This window comes from Leptinotarsa decemlineata, unplaced genomic scaffold (genome assembly GCF_025532065.1).
Source record: "Leptinotarsa decemlineata unplaced genomic scaffold, Ldec_3_MD MMD2_tig00026282_RagTag_RagTag, whole genome shotgun sequence".
NCBI classification, from domain to species: Eukaryota; Metazoa; Arthropoda; class Insecta; order Coleoptera; family Chrysomelidae; genus Leptinotarsa; species Leptinotarsa decemlineata.
In genome coordinates this window covers 5,019,841-5,041,060 of record NW_027412668.1, presented here as the reverse complement: position 1 = coordinate 5,041,060, position 21,220 = coordinate 5,019,841, and the positions used below count along the sequence as shown (strand labels likewise).

At 34.5% G+C, this 21,220-nt stretch overlaps 2 protein-coding genes across 2 annotated transcripts in view; one reads left to right on the top strand and one right to left on the bottom strand.

The window, feature by feature from the left end:
• The first annotated feature begins 390 nt into the window (after positions 1-390).
• On the top strand, positions 391-8,673 carry LOC111504996 (Rac GTPase activating protein tumbleweed). Its single transcript, XM_023159731.2, is given in 4 exon segments — positions 391-1,773; positions 4,329-4,465; positions 4,467-4,721; positions 7,983-8,673. Coding segments are annotated over 4 exon segments (1,983 nt in total). The 5' UTR covers positions 391-515; the 3' UTR covers positions 8,316-8,673.
• Positions 8,674-12,016: 3,343 nt separating this feature from the next.
• Positions 12,017-21,220, bottom strand: part of LOC111504984 (cathepsin F) — a 9,427-nt gene continuing 223 nt past the window's right edge. The window contains 5 exon segments of the mRNA XM_074179673.1: positions 12,017-12,290; positions 12,293-12,385; positions 13,577-13,642; positions 13,645-13,871; positions 19,605-19,956. Coding sequence (XP_074035774.1) covers positions 12,238-12,290; positions 12,293-12,385; positions 13,577-13,642; positions 13,645-13,871; positions 19,605-19,956 — 791 coding nt within the window. The 3' untranslated portion in view covers positions 12,017-12,237.

Below are 21,220 nucleotides of genomic sequence, written 5' to 3'. Positions count from 1 at the left end.
CTGAGGGTTGTCGTTCGTAGGGGTGCGACAGCTGGTTAACGGAAAAACATATTTTAAACAGACAGAAACAGATCATAAATTTCAATACAATCACTGAAACTTCAAGAAAAATGTGTTACCAAGCATCACTCTCTTTCAATCTTCTGGAATAAATTTATATCTCATAGATATTATAATATATGAATAAGTGTATATTTTATAATATATTTGACATAACTCCTCGTATAAATTGATATTCCTTCTCGTATAAATATTGATTTTAAGAAATCGCTTATTATGACAACAGTCAACGACACACAGAATCACAGACTAGTGAACAAGATTCTGTGCACAGAATTACAGAATACGTCTGTCAGTCACAAACCACTAGATTATGCTGTCAGTCACAAACCACTAGATTGTTCTGTCAGTCATTCAAACCGTTACAAAAATAAGTCGTTAAAATTTAAAATGTTTCAGAAGCTGTTGTGAGTTGTGTTATTTGTGAATATTTATAACTACAATAAAAAACGAAAATGTCTGATGCTCTGGTAGAGCCGTTCAAAACGCCTCTTTCGGCTCTTCATGTAGCGAGATGTACATCAGATAGTGAAGAAAGTTCAGCCTCAGACTATGGCTCTTCTACTGGTGGTTCTAACGGTGAACTCACGATTGTAGCTCTATACGACGAATATAAACGCTTGATAGATCAAAAACTAGAGGATAAATTCCGTATGGTGGAATCTTACCTCAACTTTGCCGAAGAAACAAAGTTGATGCACCTAGAATTGAAAAAAGCCCTTACCGAATGCCAGAGGTTACAAAACGTGTTGAATGATAAGGTATTGGAGAATACTGAGTTACAAAAATCTCTCTGCAATGCCAGAGGCCTGTTGGATGCAGAGAAGAAAAAAAGGAAACACGTCGAACAGGAACTTGAGAGTTTGGAGCACAAAATTGGCGCGTTCTGCAATGAGTTGACTAGGGATCAGAGAAATAAGATAGCAGACGAAACTAGGGAACAAATCAGGAATCTCCATTCAGGAAGATTGATTTGGAGTGACCTGGATCGTTTGAGCGCAATCAGAGAGGTCAACACAACAGGATCCATTCTGTCTGACTTCAGTTTCTCAAGATCAGAAGACGACTTGGATTCTTCAAGATCTCTGAGGCCAGGCCGAGAGTGGAACAAACGTCAACCGACTTCAGACAAAAATGAACCTGCTAAAAAGAAGCGGCGCTCTGGTTCAAATAAGGTTGTTGAGATAGGAGAATCTGAAACCGTGAAAGCTACTACCACTTTAACTTTGTCAAAGAACGGACCAATTACTGCCACATCTATCATCGAATCAGTCCCGAAAACAGAGGAAGCTAACCTAGCTCCTCCTAATTTGGTGTTCGAATCATGGGCTCGTCAAGAAAATAATTACAACACTCCAAACCAAGAAAGAAACAACATTTTGCGCCAACACTGTTTCATGCAAAAGACTGTTGTGATGCCTGAAAATTGCTCAGCTTGTGAGAAAAGGGTACGATTCGGAAGATCTGCAATAAAATGTAAAGAATGCAAGTCCTTGTGTCACATAGAATGTAAGGATTTGTTACCTTTGCCTTGCGTTCCTGTCATGAATACTCCTAGTTCCAAGAAAGTTACTGGAACAATAGCAGATTATACGCCTATGACTCCTCCAATGGTGCCTTCATTGATTATACATTGTGTTACAGAAGTTGAGCTTAGGGGATTGAATGAACTTGGAATCTACAGAATCCCAGGGTCTGAAAGGGATGTTAAGGGTGAGAAATGATGTAATAATAAACCGCATTCCTGAATCCCCCTCTGATTTCAATTAATTCAAGAATACCTATATCAATAGTTGAACTGGAAACAAGTTTAAATTCTTTAAAAATACTCCTATTCGAGATTGTGTCATTCTACATATAATTAAGTTTATAATTGAATTAATCTTATGCGGTTGCTGCAAATTGGTTTTTACATTTTATCAATTTATCTTTGAGCAAATAATATTTCCTAGAGATTAGAAAACAATTATCCCATTGCAGAACTGGTAAGTATATAATCAAAATTTAGACTGGTAAATACATTACCTACTTTTGAGAAACTCTTGGAGTTGGTAGTAAAAAAAAATTAGCAATATATGGGATGAATTTCACTAGTTCGGACTTCCATTGTCTATTATATAAAATGATTTGAAATCCCTGAAACAAGTAAAAAAGAATAATTAAAAAGAATAGTTGAAAAATAACAATTATATTAAGCAACAATAAACCTGAAATGAAATGATAGTGAAATAACCTACAAGTAAAAATATAATAATTGAATAAATAAAAATTAAAGGAATGCAAAAAGAAAATAATAAAAAATAAAAAAGTGTAGAGATTCCAAGTCACGTTAGTTCACGACGTTTCGATTGTTGGTATCTACAATCGTCTTCTGGTGATGACTGGACTGATTCCTCCGAGAGATGACTATTTATAGGTCGTTGAAATACTTTCACTTTCTCTACTTTCCAGTTTCCGCTTCACTGATTCCGTGAGAGATGACCGATTTGGCGGGAGTTGGTCCATTTTTCGTTTGATGATGGGTTTTCCATATGTTTCGTATATCTACGCTGGCCTGGCTGAATACGTTTTGACAACATGTATGCGGCTTCCTTAAATTTTCTCCTGAACCAATGTTCCTCTCTGTGCAAGATCTCAGCTTGGGACCACTCGATGTTGTGTTGATGGTTCCAAACATGGCCTGCTATTCCTGATTTGCTGGTTTTCTCCTCGCTGTGTGCTTCTTGTGCTCGGCAATGCGAACATTCAATGGCCTCTTAGTTTCACCAATATAGGATTTTCCGCACTCACAGGGTATCCGGTAAATGCAATTCTTGGAATCGCAGTCCGCGTTTGGGGCCTGGTTTTCGTGAGGCTGCTACGGATAGTGTTACCCGATCTGAAACAAGTTCTAATGTTGTACTTGGAACCAATTCTTCTTATCCTCTCCGATAATCCTCTGATGTAGGAAGTGCAAGCACTGGTTGTGACGGCTTCTCTTCCTTGCGAGGCTCCTGCTGTCTTTTAGCCAAAGTTTTTTCTACCATCGCTTTGGAGTATCCATTCCGCTGAAGATCATTTTGATGATGTCTAGTTCCTTCTCGAGACCTTCCTTTGTATTACAGAGCCCAAAAGCACGGTCTAATAGAGTCTTGATGATTCCTCTTTTTGTCGATTGATGGTGGTTGGATTCGTGGTTCAGATACTGTCCCGTATGAGTGGAGGAATCAGTCCAGTCATCACCAGAAGACGATTGTAGATACCAACAATCGAAACGTCGTGAACTAACGTGACTTGGAATCTCTACACTTTTTTATTTTTTTATTTTTTCTTTTTGCATTCCTTTAATTTTTATTTATTCAATTATTATATTTTACTTGTAGGTTATTTCACTATCATTTCATTTCAGGTTTATTGTTGCTTAATATAATTGTTATTTTCAACTATTCTTTTTAATTATTCTTTTTTACTTGTTTCAGGGATTTCAAATCATTGTATATAATAGACAATGGAAGTCCGAACTAGTGAAATTCATCACGAAACATTGTCAATCACCTTCAAACAATAGATGGGATGTTCCTTAACTATATTGCCAAATTGAAATTGTTGATTTCTCTGATAATGAACCATACTCTTTTGAGAGAATTTTTCCGAAAGATCTTTTTTGGACCATGATTAAATAGCTTGTTGATTTTTTTTCAAAACAATTCAGTCCCTTTTTTTTAGGCAGAATGAATTTTCTTCACCTTTCCAGAGGCTCAAAGAAGGGGGTTGGATAATATTTCACCTCCCTATTTTGGCGCCACGTAGGGAATTTCTGAAATGTTAGTATTTATCAGATCTCAAAATGATTTTGGTTCAAAATTTTGAAAAACCAAATATCCGTAATACATCAGTATTACCAAAAAGGCTAACTCAATATAACTTGATTATTTTTTTCCAGTCTATATAAAAACTTATAATTGGTGGTTTCTTGAAGACAAAATATTGTATTGAAAAATTGGTGAAGGCCATCTTGTAATGCTTGAAAATCGGCAGAAAATTTTGTTTTTTTTTAATATTTTCTTGAATAAACGCCGATAAAAATTGAATTTTGTATCTTTTCATATATCCCTGAAAGCAGGAGTCTCCTAAATTTCAAAATATCATTTGAATCGGCTCTAAAAACTCAACGTTTTCTTACTGTAACCGATTTTATGATTTCCGATTTTCCTATGCTGGTCTCCTTATCTTGGATACAGTGTATAAATAAATTCATGAATCAGTCAGTTCATCTTATTCTTTTTCAGGGCTCAAGGAAAAATTCTTGACTGGCCGAACGACCCCATCTGTGAAAGAATTAGATATACATGTCATATGTGGCTGCATCAAAGACTTCCTGCGTTTGCTCAAGGAACCGTTGATCACCTATGCTAGATGGAATGATTTTCATCCAGGCAGTAAGGGCTAAAGATCCACAAGACATCGAACCGGCTCTATATGAAATTATCTCGCAACTGCCTCAACCTAACCGTGACACTTTAGCGTATATGATCCTTCATTTGAAGAAGGTATCAGAATCGCCCGAGTGTAAAATGCCATCGACCAATTTGGCCAAGGTATTTGCTCCTACCATTGTGGGGTATTCTTCAGATGAACCTGATCCAAATAAATTAATTGAAGAAACTAAACTTATCATGAAGGTAAGTGACGCCAAAAAACTCTTGAAAAAAACTTTGATTTCAATGAAAATATTCAGTATGACATAACTCTAGGTCGAAGCTAGGAATTTATTTTGAGACTTGTGGCACCTTCTGTGAAAAACAAAATTTGAAGCTGATTCTTTGATCCATTTTTTTCAATAGCAGAAAATTGCCGAAAACACAAAACACTTCTAACTTTTATGCTTCTTGAACATATTTATTTATTTATTTACAAACTCTACAGACCATGGTCCAGTTACAGAGTAGGAAAGGTAAATATCACAAATAGATTTGTACATACAACAAAATGACAAAAAGGTTATAAAAAAAAAAATATTCAACAAGAGTTATACAATTTCATACAACCTATTTCTAAAACTAGTAAGATTCTGGAAGAAAATATCACAGTCATTTTATACATTATTATAGGCATTGCACATAGCATTCAATGGGGCATTATGATAATAATTTGTTCTTGTCAATTCAATATAAAATATGCTAAACGATCTAGTTTCATAAGCAGGTACATTGAAATTGATTTTTATAGAAGACAGATCGTCCACTTCACTGTGTATCATCTTGTACAAGTATATTAAGTATGCAAATACTCTACTTTTCTTGAGGGTTTGTATGTTGTACTTTTCAAGTAGCACTACTTTAGAAATATCAAGTTACCTGTTTCTTTGAAGTGAAGATATCTCAGGAGATTGTTTTGAATTATTTCAATGCTATACTTGTGAGTTATATTGAAGATACCAGATAATGGAAGCATATTCCAAAATGCTTTTGATAAGAGTGATATACAAATGTTTGATACAGGTTATATTGTTGAAATGCATAGAGTTGCGAACTACAAACCCATACATCTTTGAGGCCTTGTTTGTTATATTCAGTATATGAGATCTAAATTATAATTCATAATCAAAAGTAACACCAAGGTCTGTTATTTCTTGAGTTCTATTGATTTTTATACTGTCCATCTCATAGGTGTATGTTATACTGACCTTTTTTTCAGGAGAATGTCATAGTATTACACTTTTGAACATTGAATAACAATTTGTTCTTTTCTGACCATTCAACGATGTTATTTATATCGTTTTGTAGATGTACACAATCTTCAACTGTTGAAATTCTTCTAAAAATTTTCAAGTCATCTGCAAACTGCATCTGATATTTTTTACAAGGCTGTTGATAAATGAAATAAATAACAAAGGACACAAGTTGGAACCCTGGGGAACTCCAGACGATACAATAAATGGACTGGACTTATGCCCTTTCACTGTCGCACTTTGTTTCCGATTAGATAGATATGAACTGAAAATTTTATCAGGTTGGGATGAAAACCAAAGTCATATTCTAGTGTTCTTAGAAGAATTGAATGTGAGACTGTATCAAAAGCTTTAGCAAAGTCGGTGTATATATGTCCACTTGAGCTATAAATTGGGTAACATTGCTAAGATTACTAACAGTGGATCTTTCTTTCATGAAGCCATGTTGGAACTGTGATCTTTTAGGAGAAACTAATCTATAGAGATACTTGACAATGACAGTCTTGAACAGTTTGGCTGGTGCCGATAATACTACCACCGGCCTGTAGTTGATAATATCGGTTTTGTCACCTTTTTTGAAGACTGGAATAACTTTTACTTCTTTCCAGATGTCAGAAATGTTCTGTTTCTCAAGGGCAGGTTAAAGATAGTTTTCAATGGACATAACAAGAAGTCAACAAGATGGTTGAATATAAATGGTGGTATATTATTATTAGGCCCAATCGACTTTTTTATCTTTAAACACCTAGCTACATCAATGATATCATCATGATCTATATAGTGCATAGATATCAATTCAAGACTGGTATTATCAGTAAATGCTGAACCATCAACACAGTCATTTGTATAAACTGAACTGAAGTGTTTTGCAAAGGCATTAGAAATATCAATGCCATTGGATTATTCAATATTGTTTAAGTGCATTTTACCTGGTATGCCTATGCTGCTTTTTTTACTGTTTACATACTGATCTAGAATCACTAATAATTTCCACAACATAAAAAAACGTTAATTCACTTCATTTTTGGAACAGACCTCAAACACCAAAAAATAAATATTTCAAATCGAAATTCAAAACATTGATTTTTTTGCAGACATTTAAGATCCTACTGTGTAAGAACATTAGAAGTGGTGAATATGTATTTTCTTTCGTAAATATTTTAATTCTGTCCATCTAAATAAGTGCGTAAATATGTTTTGAAAATATTTATTTTGAAGACAGAAATTCTCCTTTGTCATCAAAATTTTACGAACTGGAACAATGATTTTTTAACTATGGCAACAGTCCTCAAATCTAGATCTAATGAAAATCAATATGTGTGGTGAAACTCTGGAATACTGTCAGGTAGCTAAATTTTTAGGAATACTCCTGGATGAAAAGCTAACATGGGAGGCACATATTGACTGTTTATATGTAAAGGTTGGGAAGTGCAAACTATGCAATTCAGAATCTGCGAGACACTGTCTCTACAGAAGTTATAAAACTCTGTATCATGGACTGATACAAACAAGGCTACAGTATGGATTGATCTTCTGGGGTAACTCTGCATATACTGACCACATTTTCAAGATTCAGAAAAGAGTAATTCGCTGTATGGACAAGTCTTGTCCACTGTACTCTTGTAAACCACTATTTAAAAAATTTAGCATCTTACCAGTGCCGTGCATCTACATATTAAAGTTAGTGTCATTCATCTATGATAATATACACCTATATCAAAAAAACTCTGATATACATAATTACGGTACTTGGGTGAAGACACTTTATACCACCCCTACTCTCGCTTGAGTGTGAGTCAGAATTCCCCAAAATACTTGGGTATTGAATGCTTCAATAAAATAACAACTTTTATATCAATCGAATAAAACAAATCAATAAAAGTAGAACTGTAATGAGAAATGAACTACATGGTTTCTTGTTGGATAACTGCTTTTACAGTATGGATGAATTTCTTGCTTTCAGTGCTTAGATAAATAACACAGTTTCTTTTATACATGTAGTCTTTTTTTTAAATTTATTCAAGGTCAAACATTTGTGTTTAGCTTTTAGCGTTTTACTTTTTTGACTAGTCCAATAAGTTTTCTCATGTATTTAATCTTGTAAATGTTTATGTGTGAAAATTTTAGTGATGAATAAAACTATTTCATAGAATTTTATTTCTGTATTACTACCAGTGTTAATAAAATTCAACTATTCATAAATTTTTTTTAGGTGATGAGCCACCTGATTGATCTACCTTCGGATTATTGGTCGTCTTTTGTGAATGTTTCTTCAGTCCCCTCGTCTGGTAAACTGCAGCAGACCCCTAGTACGGACTCGCTCTTGAGGCCTACATCCCATAGGATTTTCACTTCGGGCAGCAGATCGGAATTGAGCAGGTTCAAAAGAAAACGTGAGGGTAGGGTATTTAATACCCTCCGACATATAAGTAACCGTTTTTTCGTATTTTTCAAGATTTTTTTGTTCATGTCTATACTTTTATGTTTTGTTCAGTATTTTACGGTGTTTGAACTACTATGGTTTCAAAGACGCTTTTTTGTATGATAAAAATTATGATTTGTTTAAATAGTCATATTTCCCAGATGCATCTGACTATGTAAATCACTACTTAATATTTTGTTTTTTTATGTGCCTTTAATACATATTATTTATATTCATCTGCATTACTGATAATCTGCATTTTTATTAAACAGTTGTTTTCATAGTTTTATGTTCAATAAAAAAACCTATTCTATTGATTCCATCACAATGATTTTGTAAAAAAATATAAAGGTTTAATAACTAGATTGTAAACCAATTCGAAATGAATGAAAAGTTAGGTTTCTGATCCAGATACAGTTAATAAAATTTGGGTTGCACTTATAGATATAGATATATATGTATTATAAATGCTTCCAAAGTATCTCATAGTTTTTCTCTTTGTGAAATCCATTTTCCAACCCTGTTTATAATACCATATAATCAACAGAGAGAGATTTGCTTTCTTCATCACTTTGACTGCGTACTTTTTGTAGTTGGTGTAACTCGAAAAAGATGTAATCGATATCCCCAGTCCAATTTGAAACTGATGAGATCTTATAAAAAACTACTCACACCTTCTAGGAGTCTACATTGACGAAAATCTTAGTTGGAAAAAACATGATGCAGAACTTCAAAAAAAAAAAACTATTGTCAGTGTGATATTGATCACAAACATTTTATGAACACATATATATTTATATATATATATATATATATAGTCTCTTATAGTATTAAATCTAAAGAAATGAACTTTAAACGTTTGAGCCAGTCTCGAATATACCTACACAGTAGGTTGAATGGACTGACGGCTATCTGAAAACAACTACTCCCCTGGCTAATACCACGAAGGGCGTTGGATTATATCTGACAGGCGTCAGTGCAGGAATCTTCACAGAAAATGTCCTGCATATGCAATTGGCAATACAACTGAAAGAGTCCGTCTTCAATTTTGGAAAGGGCACACTCGCAGACCGGTTTCGGTCCGCAAGTCGGATATTTCCAACTTTTCAAAAAAAAAATGAGAATTTTCCAATTATCAATCAACATTTCCTGAACTATAGCAATTACAAAAAACTAATGGAACCATTATTGTTCACATTGAAAGGGTTATATTTTTAGGAGAGATAAGTTTTTGGCCTTCCACTTCTCCATCTTGATACAAAAAATGTAGGAATCTTCTAAAAAAAGGAAGGACGCAATTAATTTCAAAATAATCTATATACAAAGATATTTAGATCTTGATACAAGGCAACATAATCTGTTTCATCTCGATGCTGCAAGCTCTGTAATGGGCAAAAAACAATTTATTCATGATTCTCTTTCTGCCTGATCACATAAAAAACTGGAAATATCGTAAAATTCAATTAGGAGAATTTATTCTTCAGGAAAGAAACGGGGAGAAAAAAAATATATTATTTTTGTGAAAAACCAATTTCATTTCTTTGTTTACTGATTTCTCAGTTTGAATGTCCTAAATTTGTATGATAAGATTTGTGACTAGTCTTATACTAGAATAAGTCTGTCTGACTATTCATATATGATGCCAGAAAAAAGCCATACGCATCTTGGCTAATCTGGGATACAGAGACCACTGCCATCAATTTTTATTCGTCTGGGTATTATGCCTCTGCCTACTGTATATATTTATACTGTTCTGCTAGAAATACATCGCAATAAAGATACTTTACTAAAAAACTCCGACATCTATAACCACAATACCAGATCAGCTGACTTACTAAATACTCATCATCACAGGTTATCTTTAAGCCGCAGAAACTCCCTAAATCTGAATCTATATAACATTCTCCACTACTCTATCAAAATATTGGAATTCAAAAAATTTAAATTAGTCCTAACAAACTACCTACTAGACAATTGCTTTTACAGTACCGATGAGTATATAGACTCAGTTTAGGTACTTTAAGCCTTATGAGCTATCATAAGTACAGTTAATCATGATCTTTCATTGTATTTTAATAATATATTGCACATGTCTAAATTTTAAATCTTATACTATATATTGATAATCTGTTTCTAGACGTAAATTGTTCTTTTAATTATATACATATATATTTTTTTTATAATTTTAATTCAACTAATATGACTGTGAATTTGCTGTGACTTGCCATAAATGTATAAACTACATAATCTGGTCAAATAACCTACTACTACATATAATAATATAAAAATTATTCATATACAGTGTCTCCGATAAAGTCCGCATCAAATGGGAAACTTTTTTATTTATCGTTTTATGTGAAATTTGATTTTGGTAGTAGATTTTGCTTAAGAAATGATGTCAAATGGCGTCTACAAAATAGGTCACGTGATTTCCTTAACCTGTCAAAATTGACATTAAAAAAAGAAACATCGAAAAATGACATTATTCTTCAAATATCCAAAATATCAAAGGATAAAAACATTTTCTTTTGTAATTTTATACCCACACACCAAGTTTCATATTGTGAGGCCATTTGCTCATTAAAAAACTCAAGTACTGTATAGTTTTGAAAGCCCCGTTGAAACTAGATGAACTTTGCATCAAGTTTGACAACTTTTATTTTTCAAAATTTGTTTTTTACATCAAAGAGGCTCTTAAAATATTATTATATTACAAAAAAAGAAATTCGGTGACGAGTTTAGTTAAAATAAATGATTTAGTACAGTGTGCTTAAATTTTGATAAGTAGAAAAAGCAGGAGTGCGGAAAAATAGTGAAAATATAAATACTCATTATGGGTTTGAAACTTGTGTGTGGGTATAAAATTACAAAAGAAAATGTTTTTATCCTTTGATATTTTTGGATATTTGAAGAATAATGTCATTTTTCGATGTTTCTTTTTTTAAATGTCAATTTTGACAGGTTAAGGAAATCACGTGACCTATTTTGTAGACGCCATTTGACATCATTTCTTAAGCAAAATCTACTGCCAAAATCAAATTTCACATAAAACGATGAATAAAAAAGTTTCCCATTTGATGCGGACTTTATCGGTGACACTGTATGTATGTGTATATGCATAACTTTATTGTTTTCATAGATTTTAGTTGTCATTGTTGTAATTCTATAATAATGTTGATTAATTAAGTAACTTTAAGATAAAAACCTTTCAATGGCAAAAACTACACTTTTTTCAATATGTCCAAGTTTCAACTTGTCACAATTCCTTAAATTTTTCCCTAACTATTATAGATGTAGAAAAACCGTTGATATTTTTGTACATTTCATAGTGAAGGAAATATTTTCCAATTTGATAATTTCCTTCAAATCTGCTGCAAAGTCTGTAGATTAGTGCTTCTAAAAGTAACTTTAAATGACATTGACTTGGGACAACTGCTTCATTTACGTATTCACATAGGTAACTTATTTCTAATGATAGTTTTAAAGAAATTCAAAGTAAATAATTAAAATCAACTTCTATTTGCTTTTTATTTGAAAAATCACTTGTTTCAAGACTTTTGAAACTCCTCAACTTCTCTACTAACTGCTCCCTATCTATAAATGTATATTTTTGTATCACACCTCAAAGGAGTACTCGTTCTAACACAGTTTTTTTCTAATTTTTCACGACAGACATATCATTCTGAAATGATGATCAATTGGGCTTTTTTAGATTCAGATTCCGTTCCAAATTGCTCATTAGACCAAATACAGTTGATGAGCAGTCGAAAAATTGAAAATCTTCCACTTTGCCAAAAAAAGATTTCATGTATGAACAATAAAACAAAAATTAACAAATATATTTCATAAGTAAAAAATATAACACCCTAAATTCCTTAAAGCGACATATATAAATGAATATAATTAATAAGCAAAAATAATATCCAAGTTAGTTACTTTCGTTCATATCACATCACACTCAAGATATGGATAAAAATATGCATAGTTGTTTTTGCTACTCCCAACAACTACCGCTTAATCACAATCGAAGAGATTGAAAAGTTCATCAAACCACTATGGCGCTTGATGGTGTCTGATTCAATCCGCACACTCCTTTTCTCTGTAGACTCTGTAGTAGCCTTGTTCTCCCCAAGATTTTCCCCATGAATTCTTCACTATCCAATAAGGCAAAGTTTTGTTGAACCGCGGGAAACCTACGAAAAAAATCAAATCATAAAAGATTGAACAATGAAAAATGTATATCGAGTTCCACTATTTACAAAAATTGCTAGACTATAATGAACAGCAAAAGGAACCCTATAAATATAATAGTAATCGTTCATTTAACATAAAACTAATTCGTAGTAAAAATACAATTATATAAGGTAACTGAAAGAATTGTATATTTAGTACATATACAGTGTGTCCGCAAAGTATGGAATAAATTCGATATTTCCAAAACCAAGGTCGTTTTACAAAACCTGAAACACGTCGATTTTGAATTTTAATATTTTACATTTTTCAACAAAATTTCATTATACAGAGTATCCATCCGTATTTAATGTGTGCACAATGCTCCTTGAAGCGGGTTTTTAATCGCTCGTCGGATGAAATACCGAAGGATAGAAAAATCCAATGTCGCCCAACATGCTCTAGACAAGGACCAGAGAATTGGTGAAAACAATCTGAAACTGATTAAGCATTTGCATGACACCAGGCTACTCGATGCATGTGAGAGTCTAGAAATAGCAAAATGTAAGAACAGCATGAATGGCGATAAGGGACCCATCCTGTTTAGCCCGCTTTTTAATCTTCTGTTAGGAAGAGAATAATTACTAAGAACTTGCAGGTAGTTAATTACCGAGAAATTCCATATTGGACTTCAGGTATACAACCCCAGGTAACAAATTTTAGTATATAAGGATTAACCAGACTAGACAAGGTATCAATTTTCTTCTCCTGAGGATGCTAACTTTGTTGGCGAAACGCGCGTCGAGTGCAAAAATATCAGTTTGGTGTTAGGGCAATTGATCTCGAAAAAAGTTATTCAACTTTCACACCAAAGGTTCCAATCTCATCGTTAAACAAAATGAAAGAATAAAAAATTCATTAAAATCAAAAAATAGCAAATTCAATTAAAACTAAAAAAACTAAAAGAGAGATCCGTAAGATTCCAGACGCTGAGTTCTACATAAAAGCAACATCCCCCTAGGAGGGAGTTATTTAGCAAAAAAAGTTATTAATTGAAAGTTATACTTGTCCAACTTCTTCAGCAAATTGAGACAGAAATATATCTATTTTTTTAAAAAAGATGGAGAATAAGAAAGCCACAATCTTTCCCATCAAAATATCACTTTGGAAGTCAAAAAAACAACCTTAAATATAAATTTTAAAAAAACACTTACTATCAACACCATAACCCACTATGAGCACTCCGTGATCCAAATTGTTGGGATTACAAAGGAACTTGAGGGCCAGGACACTCCTCCCATATAAAACTGCATGGCATTGGCATTAATGGCAATAGCGATAGGACCATTTTGTATGAGCCATTTAGCCATGTCTCCTTCATCATGACTGATGTTCAAAGCTCCGGACAATCTAACTATTGTTTTGGATTTGTTAAAGTGACATATTTCATCTTCTGCTTCATATGGATAGTCCTTTTCAGACTCTAGACCACCTAATTTTTCTATAGCTCTGAAACAAAATTGGAAAGTTCATTCGTTAATTCGAAACTTCATTGTGAAGCCTAGCATATCCTTTCTTTCTTGTGAAAACACTGTTGAAATTTTGTAAATTACAATGGGGAATAAAAACTACAGTAATTTACAGGAGATATTTATGAATTTTGGAAATTATATTTCACATTTTGACTCTTTCATTGATCAATGGACACTGTATGCCTTGGCTTTGACCTCTTGTGGAAGGAAGTAAAGCAGTACAAAATACACCCTAAGATACACCACCCTAAGATACACCATTAAGAGAGTCATAGTTACGACCGCACCGGGGGGCCGGTTAGGCCCCCCAGACGTACCCTGGCGTTGGATGCGATCGGGCGTGGAGGGGTGGATTTTCGGGAAATCCTTGCGGGTACCGCCCCTCACCCCACACCAACAGGATTTCGCAGGGCTTCCTCCCCTCACCGAACCCGGAATTGCTTCCTTACATCTACTTAGTGTGGCTAACCAAGAGACAGGACCATCGGCAGCGTTCGACCGAACGTTCGTACAAGTTAACTAAGCTCTTCTTTCGCCAGAGAGTGCTCGCGTCGCACACCTGCCCCCGCTAACCATGCCAAATCAATTGGGAATGTGGTCCCGGAAGTGGCCGGCCGGGGTCCTAAGCTCGGATACTAGTAGCTCCGTCCAACCAGGTTCCGACACCTCAAGCGTCTGCCTTGGTGCCCTCCAAGGCTAGACTCGGATACTAGAGCCCGGAAGGACCGCAAGCCCCGACACCTCGAACGCTTGGATCCGTACAGAAGCAGGCGAGGATCACGGAACAGCATAAGCCGTCCAGTGCCTCATAATGGGGCTGCAATGCACCCATGAATGGATTACCGCAGCCCTGTATCCCTTTATCCGCTAGCGGAGCCGCTGCCCCTAAGAGGCCAACGCCAGTTGGAGATGAGGCTCACTAGCCTCCAGCCGCGAGCGGGCACTCACCTCCCCCCTAGAACTCATGTTAGGAAAGTTCCCTTTCCAACGTTTGATGAGTAACCGTCGAGGACTCTCACGAGCATCCTCTACCACACATCATATGTCGAAGATGTCGCGCCCATTACCCGTATAGGTGCGGGATAGGGCGGTTCATCAACAACTTTTTGGTGTACGCCGTGTGGTCTGCACCGCATACCCTTACGTTACCCCAAGGGGCCCTCATGTTAGGAAAGCTACCTTTCCAGCGTTGGATGAGTAACCGCCGAGGGCTCTTGCGAGACACCTCTCCCACACATCTAGCTTGAAATCGGCCCGCATCTGCGGCCAACGCCTGTTGCCCGCAGATGCGGATAGGGTGGTTGACCGATAACTTTACTGGGTGAGTGCCGTGCGGTCTCTGCACCGGGGACTGGTCAAACACCCATAAGAGAGAGACAGTGATCCCCCGCCACTCACCCCTCAATATATATTAATTTTTTAGGATTCGTTATTGATAATAGATTGAGCTGGTTTGATATCAGAGCTATGACTAGCAAACTTTCCAGTGTCTTGTTTGTTCAGAGATGATTAAATAATGTGGTCAGCTTAATGACGCTCGAAAGAGCATACTATGGGTAATTTCACTCAGTTATGTTATATGGTATTCTGATTTGGGGTCATTAAGGTAACTCCATTAGTGTGTTTAGGGTTTTTTTTTATTCAACATGTATCATGCCACTTCCAACATTATATATATGGATAAGTTAATAAATTTGACACATTGTGATATTCATGCATATGGAACGAGATTCGCAAGTTTATCGAACCTGCCCAGACATAAATCAATTCAATTCAAATCTACTAAAAAAAAAAAGATATATTGACGTGTCAGGGTCTTTAACTTGCGAAAGACCTCTTTAAATCCTTTGTTTATTGATTTTATAATTATACTTTTAATTGATCAACACTCTTTACTCTTATAAATATTTTTTTAATAGATGATTTCATCTTTGTAACTTCAAACAAGAATTTCTGTATTCGTGACTTGCCATAAATGTACATAGTATGTATAATGGTCAAGTAAAGTACTCTTTACTCTACTCTGAATATTGCTCAAAATTGACTAGGCCGGTACATGACACCAGACTTTCGGATGCTTTCTAGAATACGGAAATACCAAAGTATAACACTGGAAATACGAACAGCAACAGACATCCCACTTCGAGCAGCCTACTGGTTGTTGAAACACGTATTAGGAAGAGTATTATAAAACTGTAACATATGTTAAACTCAACATCAAGAGCTTCTCAAAAAATTCTGACTCTCATGACTATGCTATGAGGCATGGTGACTTATTTAGAAGTATAAAGCATCGTACGTCACTTTACGAAAGCAGTCCTAAATATAATGGAATACGATTTTTCAATCATCTCCCAGTGATATCAAAAACGAAAAATATGTTAATAAATTCAAAACAAGTTTGAAAAAATATTTAGTGGAGTCCTGCTTTTATGACATTAGTGAATATTTTGCTAATTCCTGTTTTTTTTTTATTTGTTGTTTGCTTGTTTGTATGGACGATATGTTTAAAGTAATATAGTTATATGTTTATCGTATGTATATGTATATATATGTGTACTTATATATGTCTGTCTATATACATTTTATGACTTGCCCTATATCATGTGTATGATCTTAAAGGATGAATAAAAGATTATTATTATTATTATAGTTCTGATGTATGAGAGAAATTAGTACAAGTGGATACCCAATTAAATATTTTCAGTATCTTTGAAACAAAGAACGATATGTTTTTTGTCCCAAAATTTGCCCCAGTCGAACGATACCTTGTATTAAAGTGGTGAAAATCAATATCACTATTCATGATAATAATTACAAATTTTCACAATAAAGATTTCATTTCCATGTTGGAAAGGGCCGTCGTTTTACAAGTATAGACGTCATTAAAATAACATCTCTGAAAGAGGTAAATTAAAAGTTGATTGTTCTTCCAAGATACACAAACAAATTGAATCGTATTTTCAAAAAGCTGAACGTGATAGTCTGGAAATAGCAAAGTGTGGCATTAAAACTATGAACAGTGACAAAGGTCCCCTTACAAATCACTCTGTTAAAATTTGCGCGACCTTCACGAAAAATTTTCCCGCAAATTTCTACCTGAAATCATTGATGTATATAGAAAAGTGAACGTGTTATACTAAAACCAATAATGATTGAGAGTAGAAGTAAGCCCAGTTGACAGTAAATCGGGGGCGTGCTTATTAATTTTTGAGAGGGTTAAGAATGAAAGAAAAATTCTTAATACAATTAGTTCAAATATTCATACACATTTTTTTATTTATTTCATTAAAACTTTGCAATATCGTAATTTACCTAATCGTTGTAGTCATTAGGTGGGCCTTATGAAACGGAGTAATAATCGTGGTAATTATAGTAGGTACCAAATAGTGAAAAAATAACTTTTTTTCACTATTGGGTTGCAGCAATTGATAAGTGAACTCTTTATAACTATTCTCAAGCTTTCGAGTAACTTAAACTCATCGTCAGGGGTACTAGAAAATACAAATTACAAATTTTTGATAATAGAATATAATATAAATGTAAATGTACAAATTTTCGTCTAATCTTCAACCTCAGATTCGTCACTGTTGCTACCGCTATCATCAAAGTGAATTATGATTGGTTTAATATTGTGTTCAATACGGTTGTCTACGTCCCACACTTTTTGCTCCTCTTTTAAAATATGCTGCATGCATTTCTTCCAGCAGAAACAGTTCGAATAGCTTCTTGTAGGTGATGTTGCACGTCCACTAATTTAAATGTTCTGTTTTCTCGTGCCACATATCCTTTTACTTGCGCCCAGATTAATTCTTTTGGTTTAATTCGCAGTGGTATGGTGGTAACCTTAAAACTTAGTTCTGCCTTTAAACTATCTTTGTTATATTGGATGTTCTTATTAATTAACCACTCTTGAATTGCTGCTTTTTTCCATGATTGTTTCGGTAATGGTTCTAAATGTCGACTATGGTATGGGGCATTGTCCATGACGATGACAGACCCAGGTTCCACAAGTTGAATGATGCCTTCAACCATTTTTCAAACACCTCCGCATTCATCTCTTCATGATAGTCGCTTGTTTTCTTAGATTTAAATATTAATTCACCATTTGGTAAAAATCCACTGTCGCTTCCTATATGCGTAACTATCAGAAGACTACCTTTTCCAGATGGCTGTTTTAACCCAAGTGACAAACCTTCAATAAAGGCTTGTCATGCACTTGTTATGTTACCATCCTGCCATACTTTTTTGACCGTATGTCCTTGGTTAACCCATGTCTCGTCCATGAAGTACAATTTTTTTTTGAGCTTCCGAAATTTGTCAATTTTTCTTAGATAGTTTCTTCTCCATGCTATTATTTCTTGACGTTCATGAGAATGCTTTTCCTGTCAACTTTTCCGTACGTAAATTTCATTTCGTGTACAAGTTTCCTAAAAGTTTCTTTACCCATTTTTGGGACCAATTCATGATCGCTAAGTGCCTCCAGAACTGTTTGTAGTGTGGACAGCTCATTTCTGAAAAAGAAACTGTGAATAGTTCTGCGTATATTGGTTTTGGCTTCTTCATCAACTGTGATTTTTTTTCGTCCGCTACTAGTTTTTGGTGTTTGTATGTCCCCATGAATTTCTGCTTCTCTTAGTATTTTGTAAATCGATGATTTTGGTACACCGGTATAATCAGAGCACATATCAACTAATTTATCTTTTGTAATTGTGGAACTTAATGATGTAGAAATGCCCGGTTGGTCATTCGGAGGTACACACGTAGAATTACAGCACATATGCACAAAATCATCTTTTGGTGGCTGATGATCTCTTTCAAGACAGTGAAATACTCGCAGTACATTTTGTTTTTATCTTACTGACCGAGACTCCGACCGTTTTACCTTTTTCGACGTGGAAGGCCCGACCATGTCTCCCATTTTTTGAGTAGTTTGAGAACGGTGTAGAAATATAATTATGTAACGCTTAAACACTTATTAGCACTATTATTTTCACCAATTGTTATCACAACACGTCGATTGCTGACTAACTTAACTGTAAAACGTATAATTCACAAACCAATGATACGCTCATGGCTGCAAGGACATTAGTGAGGACTGCAACGATGAGATGTAAGTTACGGTAAAGTGACAAAGACAGAAATATCGTTGCGTACAGCGTTGCCACTAGTTGTAATAAATATCTAACACTATACAGAAAATAATGAATTTAACTGATCAGTAATCAGGAAATGTATAAGTATTACTCATTACAAGCTCATTACTGATTTTTGTCTTAAATAATACCTTTTAATCGTACTAGTATTGTGTATTATCTATAATTTGCCACAACCTACAACTCTACTGCTTACTATATTTTGATTCTGCTATAAACTGGTAACGTAAAATTTAGATATGACAACGCGCTTTACTCTCAATCATTATTGGTTTACTATAGATATAAATAGAGACCAGTTGTATAGTTATGAATTAGATTCCTTGATTTCCTGAAGACCCCAACTTGGTTGGTGTAACGCACGCCGAGAAATATATTGCATTCCTAGTGATTGAGAAAAGTGCTTGTTTTTTGATTCGAACAACATGTACAATACATTTTTTCCCCCAATCCACAACAAATTCTATCTATGTGATAGAAAACAAAAAAGTCGCAAAGTATTTGTAAAAAAATCTTTGTAGACTATTCAATTCGTCTTACAAAAAAAGTCTCACCTGTAAGCGTTATCCATGAGTCCTCCATTGCACCCTTCATCCAATTTGTCGCAATCAACCAACTCCTGTTCGGAAAACGTCTGCAGTTTTTTATACTTGATGGCGTACTGCCCCTCGACGTTACCGGTGGTACTGAATGCCCAACAACTGCCGCAGCTAGCTTGATCCTTCACTTCGGTGACGGCGTTTTTTTTGCGCCAATCGAACTCGGTGGGAATGTCGATGTCCGGTATCTCCGCAGAAGGGAATGGCAAGTCGTTTTCGTTCTGTAGATCCCTGCGCAGTCCGTGCATCATCGAGAATTCCTCCTGAGTCAGATCCGCGTATTTAGACAGGCCGTAGGTTGCCGATCCTGAGAAATACAACAAGAATATTTTTGTCGGAGGAAAGGAATTCTTTACTTAAAAAAAGTGGAATTTCGTTTTTTGGGCTCAAGTTGCGTATTTTAGTCCGCTGATCACAAATGTGAAGATCGGTAAATAATTGATATTTTTAAATACCAGAGAGATTTTTTCAGAAGTCAATATCTCCAACTTTAAAACATTCTTAGAAAATGAAGATTGGCACGATCTTTTAACTGAAACATGTCCCAATGCAGCATACGATATTTTTTACAGAACTATCTTGTACTATACTGAATTATCTTTTCCTATAAGACGCATTAAATCCGGGTCAAATTATAATCTGATAAGATTGAATGGACATTCCTTACATGAACTGAACTCAGTGAAATTCACAGGAATAACACTGGATAGCAAGTTGACATGGGAGATACATATTAATAACATAGTAGGTAGGCTGAGCTCGGCATGTTTCTTAATTAGACAACTAAAGAATACGGTTTCGATCAGTGTCTTAAAATTGGCATATTTTGGGCTGGTTCAGCCAATATTATCTTATGGCATAATATTCTGGGGATCATCGGCACACTTAAATAATGCTTTCATTCTTCAAAAAAGGGTGATACGTTGCATGAAAGGAATACATCCCAGAGAATCGTGTAGGCCTTATTTTATTGAATTAGGCATCATGACACTACCATCTCTTTATATATATTTTGTTAGTATTAGATATGGCAAATAAAAAATTGGTAAGAAATAATGAAATACATGGTTATAACACTAGGAATAGCAATCATCTTCATCAATCGTTCTCTAGACTGACAGTGGGTCGAAATTCTAATCATTATCAACACATAAGATTCTATAATAAAGTTATAGACATTTTTGGTCATATCAGAAAGTTCAAAAAAATAAAATCTTTATTATCAGACTATTCGTTAAATATGGCATTTTACTCCACAGAAGAATTCTTAAATATGTAGAATTTATATGTTTAGTATGTATAATATTTGTATAGATGTATGTACTGGGCCTATGTTTAATTATTTAAAGTGTGTATACACATATATTATGTTCATAATTTTAATCTAATCCTATTTTCTGACAAGTCCAACAGACTCTATACATTGTTTTTCTTTTTTTTCTTGCAATTGTATTGGAGTTTACAGTGATGAATAAATTGATTTGATTTGATTTGAATCATAGTACTGGATGAAATTATCAAACTAAAAGATTTTTTTATCAGTTAATTTTTGTGAAATAATTATTTTGTTC